The sequence below is a fragment of the Ornithorhynchus anatinus genome, chromosome 14 (assembly GCF_004115215.2).
Source record: "Ornithorhynchus anatinus isolate Pmale09 chromosome 14, mOrnAna1.pri.v4, whole genome shotgun sequence".
Classification (NCBI taxonomy): Eukaryota; Metazoa; Chordata; class Mammalia; order Monotremata; family Ornithorhynchidae; genus Ornithorhynchus; species Ornithorhynchus anatinus.
Window position 1 is genome coordinate 14,853,149 of NC_041741.1, and position 17,060 is coordinate 14,870,208.

A 17,060-nucleotide genomic window follows, 5' to 3' on the forward strand; every position below is an offset into this window, starting at 1 on the left:
GTGTGGTGTTGTGAGTGTGAGCGCACACAAAAACCTGCCCCTGCAGGTGGTCAGAAGGAGGCTGGGCAACAGGGGGAGCTCAGAATCCACTGAGCACCAGGAACCCAATCCAATCCCAGGAGCAGGTGGAGAGCAAAGAGGGAGCAGTGGAGGGAGTCTGTGGTTTCCTCTCCCTGTCCAGCAACAACCACCCCCAAAACCGGGCTCTTCCTTCCTGACAGTGTGACTACCATTGCAGTGGGAAGCACACAGAGAGATTAAATAATTATTTCCCATTCCCTTCTGCCATGCTTCTTTCCAAGCCAGCAGGATTGGGAGATTGAAATCAGGTGGGATACCTCTAGGCAACATACATCTTCCCCGAAGGCTTCCAACTGGAAGACCAATTGGCATTTTTTGGGGGGGGGGCACATTTTAAAAATGATTAATATGTGCCAGGCACTATACTAAACACACGGGTGAATAAAGCTAAGCAGGATGGTCACTACCCATGCTCATTCAATTGTATTTATTAAGCCCTTACTGTGTGCAGAGCACTATACTAAGCACTTGGGAAAGTACAATACAGCAATAGTGATACTCCCTGCCTACAGCAAGGTCACATTCTGGGGGGGGAGGGGGGCGAGGCACAAGGGAAGCAGGCATCAATATAAATAAAATTACAGATATATATATATATATCTTGTGGGGTTGGGGGGAGAACAAAGGGAGCAAATCAGGAAAATGCAGAAGGAAATGGGAGATGAGGAAAAGTGGGGCTTAAGAAAAGCATTTTTAAGAATTTAAAATTTAAGAACAATCATGCAAATATATCTCATGCACATTATTCATTCATTCAATAGTATTTATTGAGCGCTTACTATGTGCAGAGCACTGTACTAAGCGCTTGGGATGAACAAGTCGGCAACAGATAGAGACAGTCCCTGCCGTTTGACGGGCTTACAGTCTAATCGGGGGAGACGGACAGACAAGAACAATGGCACTAAACAGTGTCAAGGGGAAGAACATCTCATAAAAACAATGGCAACTAAATAGAATCAAGGCGATGTACAATTCATTAACAAAATAAATAGGGTAACGAAAATATATACAGTTGAGCGGATGGGTACAGTGCTGTGGGGATGGGAAGGGAGAGGTGGAGGAGCAGAGGGAAAAGGGGAAAATGAGGCTTTAGCTGCGGAGAGGTAAAGTGGGGATGGCAGAGGGAGTAGAGGGGGAAGAGGAGCTCAGTCTGGGAACGCCTCTTGGAGGAGGTGATTTTTAAGTAAGGTTTTGAAGAGGGAAAGAGAATCAGTTTGGCGGAGGTGAGGAGGGAGGGCGTTCCAGGACCGCGGGAGGACGTGACCCGGGGGTCGACGGCGGGATAGGCGAGACCGAGGGACGGAGAGGAGGTGGGCGTCAGAGGAGCGGAGCGTGCAGGGTGGGCGGTAGAAAGAGAGAAGGGAGGAGAGGTAGGAAGGGACAAGGTGATGGAGAGCCTTGAAGCCTAGAGTGAGGAGTTTTTGTTTGGAGCGGAGGTCGATAGGCAACCACTGGAGTTGTTTAAGAAGGGGAGTGACATGCCCAGATCGTTTCTGCAGGAAGATGAGCCGGGCAGCGGAGTGAAGAATAGACCGGAGCGGGGCGAGAGAGGAGGAAGGGAGGTCAGAGAGAAGGCTGACACAGTAGTCTAGCCGGGATATAACGAGAGCCCGTAATAGTAAGGTAGCCGTTTGGGTGGAGAGGAAAGGGCGGATCTTGGCGATATTGTAGAGGTGAAACCGGCAGGTCTTAGTAACGGATAGGATGTGTGGGGTGAACGAGAGGGACGAGTCAAGGATGACACCGAGATTGCGGGCCTGCGGGACGGGAAGGATGGTCGTGCCATCCACGGTGATGGAGAAGTCTGGGAGTGGACCGGGCTTGGGAGGGAAGATGAGGAGCTCAGTCTTGCTCATGTTGATTTTTAGGTGGCGGGCAGACATCCAGGTGGAGACGTCCCGGAGGCAGGAGGAGATGCGAGCCTGAAGGGAGGGGGAGAGGACAGGGGCGGAGATGTAGATCTGCGTGTCATCTGCGTAGAGATGGTAGTCAAAGCCGTGAGAGCGGATTAGTTCACCGAGGGAGTGAGTGTAAATGGAGAACAGAAGAGGGCCAAGAACTGACCCTTGAGGAACTCCAACAGTTAAAGGATGGGAGGGGGAGGAGGCTCCAGCGTAGGAGACCGAGAATGATCGGCCAGAGAGGTAAGAGGAGAACCAGGAGAGGACAGAGTCCGTGAAGCCAAGGTGAGATAAGGTATGGAGGAGGAGGGGATGGTCGACAGTGTCAAAGGCAGCAGAGAGGTCAAGGAGGATCAGAATGGAGTAGGAGCCATTGGATTTGGCAAGAAGGAGGTCATGGGTGACCTTAGAGAGAGCAGTCTCGGTAGAGTGGAGGGGACGGAAGCCAGATTGGAGGGGGTCTAGGAGAGAATGGGAGTTAAGGAATTCTAGGCATCGATTGTAGATGACTCGTTCTAGGATTTTGGAAAGGAAGGGTAGTAGGGAGATAGGACGACAACTGGAGGGGGAAGTGGGGTCAAGATCGGGTTTTTTTAGGATGGGGGAGACGTGGGCATGTTTGAAGGCAGAGGGGAAGGAGCCCTTGGAGATTGAGTGGTTAAAAATAGAAGTTAAGGAAGGGAGGAGGGCAGGGGCGATGGTTTTAAGAAGGTGAGAGGGATGGGGTCCGAGGCGCAGGTGGAGGGGGTGGCACTTGCGAGGAGGGAGGAGATCTCCTCTGAGGATACTGCAGGGAAGGATGGGAAAGTAGGGGAGGGGGTCGTTGGGGGGGGGAGGGGAGAGGCGGAGGGGTGACTTTGGGGAGCTCAGACCTGATCGTGTTGATTTTCGTGAGGAAATAGGTGGCCAGATCATTAGGGGTGAGAGATGGGGGAGGGGGAGGAACAGGGGGCCTAAGGAGAGAGTAAAAGGTCCGGAACAATCGGCGGGGGTGACGGGCATGTGTGTCGATGAGGGAGGAGAAGAAGCTTTGCCTGGCGGAGGAGAGGGCAGAGTTAAGGCAGGAAAGGATAAATTTGAAGTGTGTGAGGTCGGCTTGGTGCTTGGACTTTCGCCAGCAGCGCTCAGCAGCTCGAGCATAGGAGCGTAGGAGGCGGACGGAGGAGGTGATCCAGGGCTGTGGGTTAGTGGCGCGAGAGCGGCGGAGGGAAAGGGGGGCGAGAGAGTCGAGATGAGTAGAGAGGGTGGAGTTGAGAGCGGAGACCTGATCGTCGAGAGTGGGAAGAGAGGACAGGGCGGCAAGGTGAGGCGAGATGCTATTGGAAAGACGGATGGGATCGAGAGAGCGGAGGTCTCTGTGGGGCAGTAGCGAAGATTTGCAGGGGGAGGGAGTGTGAGAGATGAGGCAGGTGAGAAGGTTATGGTCCGAGAGAGGGATTTCAGAGTTGGTGAGTGAGGAGATAGTGCAGCGGTAGGAGATGACAAGATCGAGGGTGTGACCGAGTCGGTGAGTGGGCGCGGTATGGTGGAGGAGGAGGTCGGCAGAGTCGAGGAGGGATAGCAGGCGGGCGGCGGAGGAGTCGTCGGGTACATCCGTATGGATGTTGAAGTCTCCAAGGATCAGAGTGGGCAGAGAGAAGGAGAGAAGGAAGGTGAGAAAGGGGTCAAGGTGGTTGAAGAAGTCGGAGGTGGGACCGGGAGGGCGGTAGATGATGGCGACAAGTAACTGGAGTGGGTGGTAGAGGCGAATGATATGGGCTTCGAAGGAGGGGAAGGAGAGGGAGGGGGAAGGAGGGATAGTGCGGAAGCGGCATCGGGGCGAGAGGAGGAAGCCGACGCCTCCTCCCTTACCGGTGAGTCTGGGGGAGTGGGAGAAGGAGAGGCCTCCGCTGGAGAGAGCGGCGGCGGAGACCGTGTCTTCGGGAGAGAGCCACGTTTCCGAAAGGGCGAGGAGGAGGAGAGAGCGGGAGAGGAAAAGGTCATGGATGAAAGGTCATGGATACATTATAGGTAGATAATAGGTAGGTAGATTATAGGTAGGTAGATATCTCACATGATTCTCCCATAGACCTCTGGACCAGCAAGTGACAATTCACCATGGATTGTCATTCTTCTGTATATTCCTTCTGTATATTCCAAAAGGCCTTGTGGGACTCCAAGGAGATGGAGGGATTTCACCCTGCGAGCTGTGCAGTTCATAAATACAGCCTACCTCTATCAATGCATTTTATATTGCCAAGGAATTCTCAGACAATGGAGTCAGGGGTAGAGTTGAAGTATCAGGCAGAGAAATTTTCTCTCTCTATCCCTGAGCGACAAGACAGACAACCCTAGAGGAAAGACCCAGGAAAAGAACCCTCTCCATCTGCCCTCCCCTTAACAACTAGAATGGGACTCCTCCATGCAAATTGCCCCCCGGCCTCCCACATGAAATAAGGGCCTCTCAGTGGGGAGGGTCAGTCTTTCTCCTGAGCCTGGCCTGGAGGTCTTTGGGGAAGACATGGTTTCCCTAGCCCAGAAGAACATGAAATCCTGTTGCCTGCTCCTCTCCCTGTTGGCAGCTCCCTGCTGTGAGTCTCTGTGAGATTTCAGAAAGAGGGAGACGGGGAGCAGGTCTCTGCTGTGCGGGGTTCACTGAGTCTCTCCTTGTTCCTAGGGGTCCTGTCTGAGGTCCAGCTGGTGGAGTCCAGCCCAAGCGTGGTGAAGCCCTCCGAGACCCTGAGACTCTCCTGCACCATCTCTGGTTTCTCCATTACAACCCATGGTTCCAACTGGCACTGGATCGGTCAGCTCCCAGGAAAGAATCTGCAGTGGTTGGGGTATATATATTATGATGGAAGCAATAACTATGAGCCATCTATAAGCAGCCAAGTGTCTATCTCCAGGGACACATTCAAGAACCAGTTTTCTCTGCAGCTGAACAATGTGACAGCAGCAGACTCAGCCGTTTTTCTTGTGCAGGACACATAGTATGGATCAGTGAATGTGAAACTCCTACATAAACCCTCCCCGGCAGGTGGCCAGGAGGAGACTGGACATCAGGGGGCGCTCAGGACCCACTGGGCACAAGGAGCCCAGTTCCAGGAGCAGGTGGAGAGTGAGGCAGAGAAGGAGTTTCTCTTCAGTGCCTGCGGTTTCCTCTCCCTGCCCAGCACATAGCTTTCCCTAGGGACATTCACTTCCTTCCTGACCCATGACATTCACTGCTCTGAACTGCAGAGGAGAGAGGAGAAAATTCTTATTTCCATCCAGCCTCAGTCAGGATATTGTTATTAAATGGATCCTGTCTATTTTGGTCTCTTCCTATGGAATAATGGATTTGAACTTAGGATCAATCTATCAATGGCATTTAGTGAATATATACTGTGTACAGAGCACTGTATTAAGTGCATGGATACAGTCCTCTAGATTCCAGACTGTAAAGGAACATGTCTACTAATTCTGTTTTATTGAACTCTCCCAAATAATAATAAGAAACTCCAGCTATTGCCCATCCACCTCTGCATCAAACAAATACTCCTCACCATTGGCTTTAAAGCATTCCATCACCTTGCCCCCTCCTACCTCACCTCTCTTCTTCCCTAATAAAACTCAGCCTGCCCACTTTGTTCCTCTAGTGCTAACCTTCTCACTGTGTCTCAATTTCACCTATCTCCCCACCAAACCCTCACCCATGTCCTGCCTCTGGCCTGGAATGCCCTCTCTTCAAATCCAACAATTACTTTCCCCCACTTCAAAAAAGCAGCGTGACTCAGGGGAAAGACCACGGGCTTTGGAGTCAGAGGTCATGGGTTCAAATCCTGGCTCTGCCACTTGTCAGCTGTGTGACTTTGGGCAAGTCACTTAACTTCTCGGTGCCTCAGTTACCTCATCTGTAAAATGGGGATTAAGACTGTGAGCCCCACGTGGGACAACCTGATGCCCTTGTGTCTACCCCAGCGCTTAGAACAGTGCTCGGCACATAGTAAGCGCTTAACAAATACCAAAAGCCTCATTAAAGGCACAATTCCTTCAGGAGGGCTTCCTTGACTAAGGCTCCTCTTTCTTCTTTTCCAACTCCCTTCTGCAGCACCTTGAATTGCTCCCTTTGTTCTTCCCCTGTCCCAGTCCCACAGCACTTATAAATATATCTGTAATTTATTTGTTCATATTGATGTCTGTCTCTGCTCCCTAGACTGTAAGCTCATTGCGGGCAGGGAATGTATCTACCGTTGTTTTGTACTCTCTCAAGCTCTTAATACAGTACTCTGTACTCAGTAAGTGCTCAGTGAATACGATTGAATGAATGAATGAGTGAGTGAGTGAGTGAGTGAGTGAGTGAGTGAGTGAGTGAGTGAGTGAGTAAACATGGACTGAACTTATTTTAGAAAATTATCTGGACAACAGATTAAAGTATGGACTGGAATGGGGAGAGACCAGAGTCAGGGAGGTCAGCTAGGAGGCTCGTGCAGTAGCCAAGGCGGGGTAAGATAAGTGTTCGAATCAACAAGGTAGCAATTTGGGTGGAGAGGAAAGTGCAGATTTTAGTGATGTTGGAAAGACAGAGCCAATGGGATTTGGCGGTGCAATCTAGAGTGATGGGACAGGCAGGGGGAGAACAGCAGAGTTCTATCTATTGACTGTTATTTCTCCCCAGTCTATCAAAATTCATACAGTAGTCTTGTAGAATAATATCTTCCAAATAATGTAATAAACATCAATATCATCTTGCTGAAGGAATCTTCCCTTTGGAGAGAGCAGAGAACTGGGGGTCAGTAGACCCAGGGTTTGATCCCAGCTCCATAACTTGCCTCCTGTGGGTTCTTGGCAAGTCACTGGGCCTCACTTTCTGCATCTGTAAAATAGATGAATACCTGTTTTCATACCTCTATACAAATACCTCCTTAAACTTTGAGACCCACTGTGATTAGAATTAGCCTGTTTTTATTTTGGACCTACCTTGGTGTTTTGTCCAGTTCTTTTCACACAATAAACAATTTTAAAGTACTATATTTGTATAAAGATTACTATAACTATTTTAGGTCCACCCCACTTACATCCAGGATTAAGGGTCCTCAGAAATATATATCTTTTTTATTTAGTGCGTACAAACTCAGGTAATCTGTGGGCTTTGCCTGGACTTCTGTTAGAGTCTGAGTGAAGGGACTCATCTCTCAGGAGGTGGCTGCTGTGCCCTTATATAGAGGAGGAGATGCAAATGGGGCCCCTTCAGCCCTGATTAAAGCTTGCAAGCACAGCTCCAGTCGCTGCAGCTCTGGCAGAGGAGCTTCAGCCTCGCTGTCTGTTCCATTCCCCTCCTGACTCCAAAACTGTCACTACAACCCCCACCATGCAGTCTGCCCTCAGTCTGCTTTCTATCCTCACCCTGCTCCAAGGTAACTGGGAAAAGATGTGACAAACATATAACTAATGTGTGTATATATATGTATATAATGTTCTCATGACCCCTACTTTCTTTGTGTTTGCAGGTGTTCAGGGTGATGTTCAGCTGGTGGAGTCCGGGGGAGATGTGAGACAGCCTGGGGGATCCCTGAGCCTCTCCTGTAAAGCCTCCGGATTCACCTTCAGCAGCTACTGCATGTACTGGATTTGCCAGGCTCCAGGGAAGGGGCTCGAGTGGATTGCATACATAAGTAGTAGTGGGAGCAGCACAAGTTACGCAGATTCGGTGAAAGGTCGATTCACCATCTCCAGGGACAACTCCAACAGCCTGGTGAATCTGCAGATGAACAGCCTGAAAACCGAGGACACGGCCCTTTATTACTGTGCGAGAGACACAGTGAGAGAAACCACAACCTGAGCCTGTCAGAAACCCAGAGAGGATTCCTGGGCTGCCACTGGCCAGAGGAGCAGAGTAACTGAGACAGTGGACAACAGCCCCAGCCCAGTGTTCCCACCTCCTCACACAGAGTCACTGATTCCTGAACATTTAGGGATAAAGTATGTTATCCTCATCCCTACATCAAAGGTTCAGAAACTCTACCTGGAGCAAACCATTGAATTTTGAATTTAATTGAATGTCATTATCACAAGTTATTCAATTAACTATTAAAACTGTTTCTTTTCTGGTTCCCACCTAACGCCACTCTCCAGAGTCCCCAAATAAAACATGAACAATTAAATATTCTTCTCAGAGAGGATCTCAAGCCAAAAATTATTCTTAGGTTCAAGGGACATTTGGACAAATTCATAGACCAATGTCTATGTTGATTACACAAAGAAAGCTTAGGGTTGCAGTGGGAAAGATCATGGTTGTTAGATGAGAATCAGTGTCTACAATGCAACCATGCCAGAGCTTCTCAGTGGGTCCATAAAGGAGCTCTAGATGGAAGATTTGGGGTGTAAAATTATCTGTCCCAAACCTCAAGGAAAGATATCCAGGAGAGTGACAATCCCATGGAATCTCCAAGCTCCTTGTTGTCACCATCAGATTCAGGATGAAGAAGCCATTGAATTGAACTGCTATTTGACACTGTACATGGTCATTTAGTCTTTTGGTCTTCATTTTCTGTGAGACCTCATGTGGGTCAGGGACTGTGTCCAGCCTGATTAACTTGTAGCTACCCAATTGGTGAGAAGCAGCGTGGCTCAGTGGAAAGAGCATGGGCTTTGGAGTCAGGGATCATGGGTTCAAATCATGGTTCGGCCACATATCAGCTGTGTGACTTTGGGCAAGTCACTTAACTTCTCAATGCCTCAGTTACCTCATCTGTAAAATGGGGATGAAGACTGTGAGCCCCACGTGGGACAACCTGATTCCCCTGTGTCTACCCCAGTGCTTAGAACAGTGCTCGGCACATAGTAAGCGCTTAACAAATAGCAACATTATTATTATTATTCTTATTAACAGAGCTTGAAATATAGTAAGCACTTAATAAATGTCATTATTATTATTACCATTATAACTGTTAGTATTATTATTATCATGAATATTATTGTAAATGTCAGATTTGGCATTTCCAGGACCAGTGGCCCCAACCTGCTACATATGCACTTAAGGAAATGTAATGACTGCTGCATTGTAAGGCTTCCAGCTCTTGTAGGCATTCTTAGCAACTGAATGCATCCTAACAGTACTTTGGGTCATCTCAGCCATCTCCCTGGGGCTTGCAGATTGGGCAGCTGGAGGCGCCCAGTCTGGACAATTTTGGTTCTGGCCCCAGCTTGCCACAATGACCTCGTGCACTGTCTTAACTTTTCTGGCCATCAATTTCCTCATAAGTAAGATCAGGACAATGATCCCAACCTCTCCTTTCTTCACAGGTTTTCTAGGTAGATAAAACAGAATAAGCAACGTAGCCTAGTGGAAAGAACACCAGTCTGCGAGTCCGCTCACCTGACTTCAAATTCTGGCTCCACCACTTGTCTACTATGTGACCTTAGGCTAGTCACTTACTTCTCTGTGCCTCAGTTTCCTCATCTTTAAAATACATATTCAAAACCTGTCCTCCCCCACCCCTTAAACTGGAATCCCTGTGTGAAAAAGGGACCATGTAAAACCTGATCTTCTTCTATCTATCCCAGCACATAATTTGCTCCTCTCAGTCTCTCAAGTAGTGGTTTTGGGGACTAGAATAGAATGCCCATCATTTCAAAACTCCACAAGAGATAAGATCAACCTGTTAGCAGCCAGATCTCCAACAGGCTGTCATCTGTTCTGACTCTGGAGTGAACCTGCTCTGCTGGTGAGAGCTGCAGAAGGGACAGGCCCCCACCAAGACCAAAGACTTGGGGAAATGGGCCAAGGTCAGAGCTTCTCTTCTATCAACCAATTCTATTTATTGAGCACCTGCTGCTTTCAGAAGATGACTGCCATGAGCTTGGAAGTGTACCATGATAATAAAGGACTTAATGAGCTTAAAATCTGATGGAGGAGATGAGCAGACATGCATTACTTTCAAGGAGTGGGAGTTGGAGGAAGGTCAACCGGAAATAGTAAGAGTAAAAGGAGATGAATAGATGAATAAGTAAGGAGTTAGGATGAGACTTCTGCTGTGTGGGGCTCACTGTGTCTCTCCTTGTTCCCTAGGATCCTGTCCCAAGTGCAGCTGATAGATTCTGGCCTGGGAATAGTGAAGCCCTCAGAGCCCCTCAAACTCTCCTGTGCTGGCTCTGGCTGTTCCATCTCCAGTGGTTATTTTTAAATGATATTTCTTCAATGCTTACTATGTGCCAGGCACTGTATTAACCACTTAGATAGATACAAGGTAATCGGATTGGACAAAATCCCTGTCCCACAATCTTAATCTTCACTTTAAAGATGAGGTAACTGAGACCCAGAGAATGAAGTGACTTGCCAGAGGTCGCACAGCAGACAAGTGGTGTACCCAGAATTGGAACCCAGGCCCTCCTGACTCCCAGGCTCGTGCTCTATCCACCAGGCAACCTTGGTGGAACTTGATGCCTCGGTCCCTAGGGAAAGGACTGGAAGGGAGAGGATACTGTATTGGGATCACCGGCTCCAATCCAAATCACCATTACAGTTGACAAGTCCAAAAGTAAGCTGCATCTGTAGCCTGGCAGCCCAATATTACTGTGTTAATGATACAGTGTGGGACAGTGAGTTCTAGCCCAGACACAAATCTTTCCCTGCAGACTAAGAGGAGGTTGGGCAGCAGTGGGTGCTCAGGACCCAGTGAGCACTGGAAGTCCAGTTCCAGAAGCAGGTGGAGAGTGAGGCAGTCCCTTTCCCCTTCTTGCCCAGCACAGAAATTCCCACAGTAATAATCCTCTCCCCATAAAGAAGCTCCTGGAGGACAGAAACTTGCTCCTCAATTTCTTAGTACAATGCATGACACCCAGTGAGTACTCAATAAATATCAATGGATTGTTGCTACAACAATCACATCCATCGGTGGACTTCATCATCAGTGGGATCACCAAAAAATTCAAGAAAGACGAATCAAGGGAGTACATATAAGCACCATGTTCTAGTGGAAAGAGCACTGGCCTGGGAGTCTAAGGACATGGGTTCTAATCCCAGATCTGTCACATGTCTGCTGCGTGACCTTGGTCAAGTCACTTCACTTCTTTGGGTCTCAGTAATCTCATCTGTAAAATGGGGATTAGGACTGTGAGCCTCATGTGGGACAGGATCAGTGCCCGACCTGCCTATCTTGTATCTATCCCTGTGCTTAGAACAGTGCTTGACACATAGTAAGCACTTAAGAAATACCACAGGTTTTATTGTTTTTATTAAGTGGCTTATTGACTTCACTCCATTTTTGATTAGGAGAATCTTTGGATTGCCAAACTGATCCAATTATGAACACTGGAAAAGCAGCTGAGGGTCCCAAATCTCACATCAGAACTTCAGTCAGCAATAGCAAGAGTTAAAGGATGGAGATTTACACAAATCCTGAACTTGGAGACTTGAGACAGCCCAGAGATTTTTGCCGGCCTGGAATTTGGAAGATGAAGGCGAATGCAATAACACAGAAATCTTCTATGAAATACAGCAACTCATTCAAATGGACTCCAGAGGCAAATCCTATCCAACCAATGAAATAGGAGTTTCTGGATGAGGTCAGGGAAGGAGGAGGAGTCAGACAGCAACTATTTCCCTCCCTGAGGAACAGCTTTGGCTCTGCCCTTGATATAGGCTAAGGATTGAAGGCACTCTCTATCCTTCTGAGGACACTGTGAGGGACAGAAATGTCAGTACTCCAGCAGAAGTGTGTCCTAATGAGACCTCATTCTATTGTAACGTGCATCTCCGGTATCCTCCGACTTATACTACTCTTGCAGCTGTCAGGTCAGTGTGTCATCGGTTCCTGAGGCTCTGGGCTGGCAGGAGCCCCTGGTCTCGATAAACCATCCATTCTCTCTTCTGCAGGAGCCCGGGCCGAGATCACTCTGACTCAGAAACCGACTGAGATCATTAAGCCTGGAGCGTCAGTGGTCCTGGAGTGTACGGTGTCGGGATACAACATCAATGATCACCACCTGTCCTGGATCCGCCAGGCCCCGGGAAATGGCCTGGTTTGGATCGTGGCTTTCAGGTCCGGATACACCACATACATCAGTGACTCGTTCAAAGGGAGAGTGTCTCCCTCCACAAGTGGTTCCACCGGCCGACTGCAGATAGACAGACTGACAGCTGCAGATACTGCTGCTTACTACTGTTCTTCAAACGCACAGTCCTGGAAAGTGAGTGTGAACTCAGACACAAACCTGTCTGGTCAGAAAGAGCCTGGGCAGCAGGGGGAGCTCAGTATCCACTGAGCAAAGGGAAGCCAATTCTAGGAGCTGGTGGGGAGCGAGACAGAGAAAAGAGTTTCTGATTAGAGTGTGTGGTTTCCTCTCCCTGCCCAGAGCACAGCTTTCCTCCAGGAACCATGCCCTCCTTCCTGAACCTCTTACTTCACTGCATTTCTAAGTTGTAGAGGACACACTCTAAATAGGAAAGTCTTCTGTGGGTGTGGGAGATGGAGCAAAACTAGTAGGCTGCAATCAGTCGTTAGTTATTGAAGATTTACTGTGCGCAGAGCACTGTATCAAGTGTTTTGGAGAGAACGGTATAGTTTGTAGACATGATCCCTGCCCTCCCGGAGCTAAGGCAGCCACACAGTGAGGGTATCTGAGGTTAGGCACCAGGGTCCCCCAAGCACTGAAAAGCTTTGGGCAGTTACCTCCAGGTCAAGGTTTTGGGAACAGAGATGAATCAGGTGATTTGGGGACAGGAGTCAAGGTGAGGGACAGTGGAGAGGGCTATTCAGCTGATGGGAAAATAGTTGGCAAAGAGGTCTCCTGAAGCCTTTCCCAATCACACCAACTGGAGCTGCTGATCTTGAGACTCCTGTGCCCTGCCTGGCCCATCTCCCTGATTGCAAAGAAAATCAACCAGAGGGAGAGGGAGCTCTGTTCTTGGCCTCACATCCTACAGACTTCCCAAGTCCCTGACCCCAGGCTTCCTGGGACAGATCCTAGGACTCTTGGGGTCTCAGTTCGAAATTTCACTTATAAATTTTCTGTTTAGTTCTTTTATCCTTTCCCCGTCCATGCTTCTGCCAGAGCCCTCCCCCATCCCCAACTCTTCTGGCCATGTCACTGTCTTCTCTCACCATCCTGAGACCTTATCAATCTAGGCCCAAGGCAGCAATCACTCCTGGCCATTCTTCCCCATTCATCCCAATGGTCAGAGATAGTGGTCATAGGGTAGCACCTGGGGTCTGGCTGATCTTTTGCCCCAGAGATTCCCATTTCACAGATAGACATGTCAGAACTGGAGTATCTGGAGGGGGAAAGGGGAAGAGGGAGGTAAGTAGGAGGCGGGGGGTTGAGACAAAGGAGAGGATGGACCAAGATGACCAATGTCTTGTCTGCCCATCGAAGGGATCTCCATTGACAGAGACCTACATTGCAAAAACATTTAATAAGGTGTATTCCTAATAAACCACCACATCTACACATCATTTGTTATTAACTTTATTCACCCATACCTTACTGTTTATGTTCCTCAGTTTGCATGTGTTTCTCTTTCTCCATAAATTTTCATCTACCTGATGATTGGAACAACTTTTCTGTTCATTTCTTTGTTCCCTAACACCCAGCCTGCCCCAGTCAATGAGTTGTCATGATGATCAATCGATCAATCATATTTATTGAGCACTTACTGTATGCTGAGCTCACTAAGCACTTGGGAGAGTACGATATAACAGAGTTGGTATACAAATTCCTTGCCCACAATGATCTTACAATCTAGGGGGGAAAGACAGGCATTATGATGTCGATGATGAAGCCCCAATGTGTAAACAGGTGATGGTCATCCTCCTGGGAATCCACACTTGTGGCTGGGGAGGGAAGTGCAATTATACCCTACTTAGGGGCCTTACTTGATTCCCTGAAAATAGAATGTGAAGGAAACCCCTAAATAAAGTATGGTTTTCCAAAGGAAAAATATAATAATAATAATTATTATTATTTTATTTGTTAAGCGCTTACTATGTGCCAAGCACTGTTCTAAATGCTGGGGTAAATACATGGTAATCAGGTTGTCCCAAGTGGGGCTCACAGTCTTAATCCCCATTTTACAGATGAGGTAACTGAGGCACAGAGAAGTTAAGTGGCTTGCCCAAGGCCACACAACAGACAAGTGGCAGAGTCAGGATTAGAACCCACATCCACTGACTCCCAATCCCGTGCTCTTTCCACTAAGTCACGCTAAAAGGAGGCAGTGAGGACTAGTGGAAAGACTCTGAACTAAAAATCAGAAGGCCCGGCTTCTAATCCCAGCTCTGTCACTTGACTTCTGTGGAATCTTGGGCAAGGCACTTCACTTCTCTGTGCCTCACAAGTCTCATCTGTAAAACTGCCTCAAAATATGTGCTCCCTTTTAGACTTTGAGTTCCGGGGTGTGCTGGGAATAAGACTGATTTTATTTTCTTGTACCTGCATCAGCGCTTGGTAAACTTCATTGTTTTGAAAGACTATTCCTACTATCTCAAAATAATATAACAAGATCTTATGAGAAAACACTACAGAGAGCAGCCCCTCTTTATCCTAAATAAATATCATTATCTACTGCTCAATTGATTAGCAGAGCAAATGTCTCAGGGTCAGAGATGGGGACCATTCCCTGGGCCTTCTGTCCTAGGACAATCTTGGTCAGGAGATCTATTTCAGACTGTGCAGGTGCACTATGGGCATGGGGATTTTACGAGGAGAAGTATACAGCTTTGTGGATTTACATGGTATGGAGGCCTATGCACAGATTTATGGGTATTTGATCATCACTCCATGCCTTACAAATTATTCCATTATTAGGGAACACTGTAATGATTGTAGAGCAATTTACATGTATCTACTCAATAAACCATAATTTGATGAGAGATACTCATTTAATGATGGACTAAAGGAATGGATTATCCATGCTTAAGTAACATTCAGAATAGGAAGCGTTTTAGTAAATAACCCTTGTCTTTACCAAGGGTCAGTGACAATACAACTTGCACTTGATATTAGAAAAAAGTGGGAACACTTCCCCCAGAAATTACTGGGTCCCCCTTTAGCAGATAGAATGAATCTATCCCCAACTAACATTGCTCTTCAGACATCTCTCATTCCATCCCCAGAGCTCTCTGCTGGGTCCTTTCTGTGATTGAAGGCAGGGACTCACCCCCAGGAGGAGGCTGCTGTGCCCTTATAGAGAGGAGGGCATGCAAATGAGATACCTCCAGCCCTGATTAAAACCCACAAGGTCCCAATCTCTGTAGCTCTGGGAGAGGAGCCCCAGTCTTGCTGTCTGTTTTATTCCTCTCTTTGCCTCGAGTACTGTCCCCACAGCTTCCACCATGCAGTCCGCCCTCCGTCTGGTTTCCATCTTGACTCTGCTCCAAGGTAATCAGGGGAAGACATGAGGGACATGGATAAATGATGTGTGTATATATGTGACTGTTGTCATGTCATGCTTCCTCTCTGTTTGCAGTTGTCCAGGGTGATGTCCAGCTGGTGGAGTCCGGGGGAGATATGAAACAGCCTGGGGAGTCTCTACGCCTCTCCTGTAAAGCCTCTGGATTCACCTTCACCAATTATAACATGGAATGGGTCCGCCAGGCTCCAGGGAAGGGGCTGGAGTGGGTCGCACACATAAATAGCCAAGGGGGCACAGCTTATCAAAATTCTGTGAAAGGTCGATTCACTATCTCGAGGGACAATGCAAACAACCTGGTGCAACTTCAAATGAACAGCTTGAAAACCGAAGACACGGCCCTGTACTACTGTACAAGAGACACAATAAGAGAAAACACAACCTGAGCCTGTCAGAAACCCTTAGAAGATTTCTGGGCTGCACCTGGCTAGGGGAACAGAGCAGCAGAGACCAGAGACAATAGCCCCAGCTCCTAAATTCTGTCATTGATTCTATTATTACTGTTGCTATAATTATATTAAAACTACTCTCTCCAAAAATACCTTCAGGATGTAAAACTGAAAGTGAACGACTGCTTAATTTTTCAACTTAACTGAAACTCCAGAAAAGCAGCGTGGCCTAGTGAAGGGTCTGGATTCGAATATGTGAGACCTACAGCAAGTCATTTCACTTCTCTGTGCCTGAGTTACATCATTATTAAAATGGGGATTAAGACCCTGAGCCCCATGTGGAACAGAGACTGCATCCAAGTTGATTACCTTGCTTCTACCTTGGTGCTTAGTATGGTGCCTGGAACATATCAAGTGCTTAATTAATACCACAAAAGGCAGCTCTATGAGTTGGCCTGGTAATTCAGCAAAAATTCAAAATGAATAGAACCAATTATAAAATATACTACAGACTACAAGGCAATATTTGTAATTAAGTCAGCAAATGAAATGCAAGAGATTCTTCATGATATAATACCCTCCATACCCAGATTTTGACATATATCCAGAAAGCCACCAAACAGAAGCCCCCTAACCGGCTAACCACCAAGATTCACACAAACAAGCAGTGGTGTGGGCATAGGAAAGGAGACCCAGAGGGTCAGAAGCAGGGAGCAATGAAATGGAGGAGGGTTGTGGTGTGGAGAGAGTGTAGAATCATCGAATATGCTGGCAAGGACCTTCTTTATCAGTCAACAAATCAATCATATTCCCTGAGTGCTTACCACGCGCAGAGCACTGTTTTAAGTGCTTGGAAGAGTATAGTGTAACAGAGTTGGTAGACACATTCCCGGCACAAAAATGCTTATACTCTGTATGGGGAGACAGACATCATAATAAATATGGACATAGGTGTTGTGGGGCTGAGGGTGGTGAGAATAAAGGGTGCAAATCCAAGTGCAAGAGTGATGCAGAGCCCATCACTGGGCAGGGATTGTCTCTATCTGTTGCCGAATTGTATATTCCAAGCACTTAGTATAGTGCTCTGCACAAAGTAAGGGCTCAATAAATACTATTGAATGAATGAATGCAGAAGGGAGAGGGAGTAGGGGAAATGAGGGCTATTGTGTCCAATAGAGAAAAAGTGTATTCACTAAAATAGAAATTCATGTGAGCATAGGACACACTGTAGCTGCAGTGAGTGTGAGTCACGGCCCAAACCTCTTCCTGCAGGTGGTCAGAAGGAGGCTGGGAAGCAAGGGGGCAATCAAGATCCAGTGA

General features: G+C 47.7%; 3 gene segments (V, D, J or C); all 3 read left to right on the plus strand.

Moving 5' to 3' along the window:
• Positions 1 to 17,060, plus strand: part of LOC100076640 — a 343,932-nt gene that overhangs the window by 169,814 nt on the left and 157,058 nt on the right.
• LOC120638830 lies at positions 7,242 to 7,797 on the plus strand. The segment is given in 2 exon segments: positions 7,242 to 7,357; positions 7,451 to 7,797. Coding segments are annotated over 2 exon segments (378 nt in total).
• LOC100078614 lies at positions 15,216 to 15,828 on the plus strand. The segment is given in 2 exon segments: positions 15,216 to 15,320; positions 15,409 to 15,828. Coding segments are annotated over 2 exon segments (375 nt in total).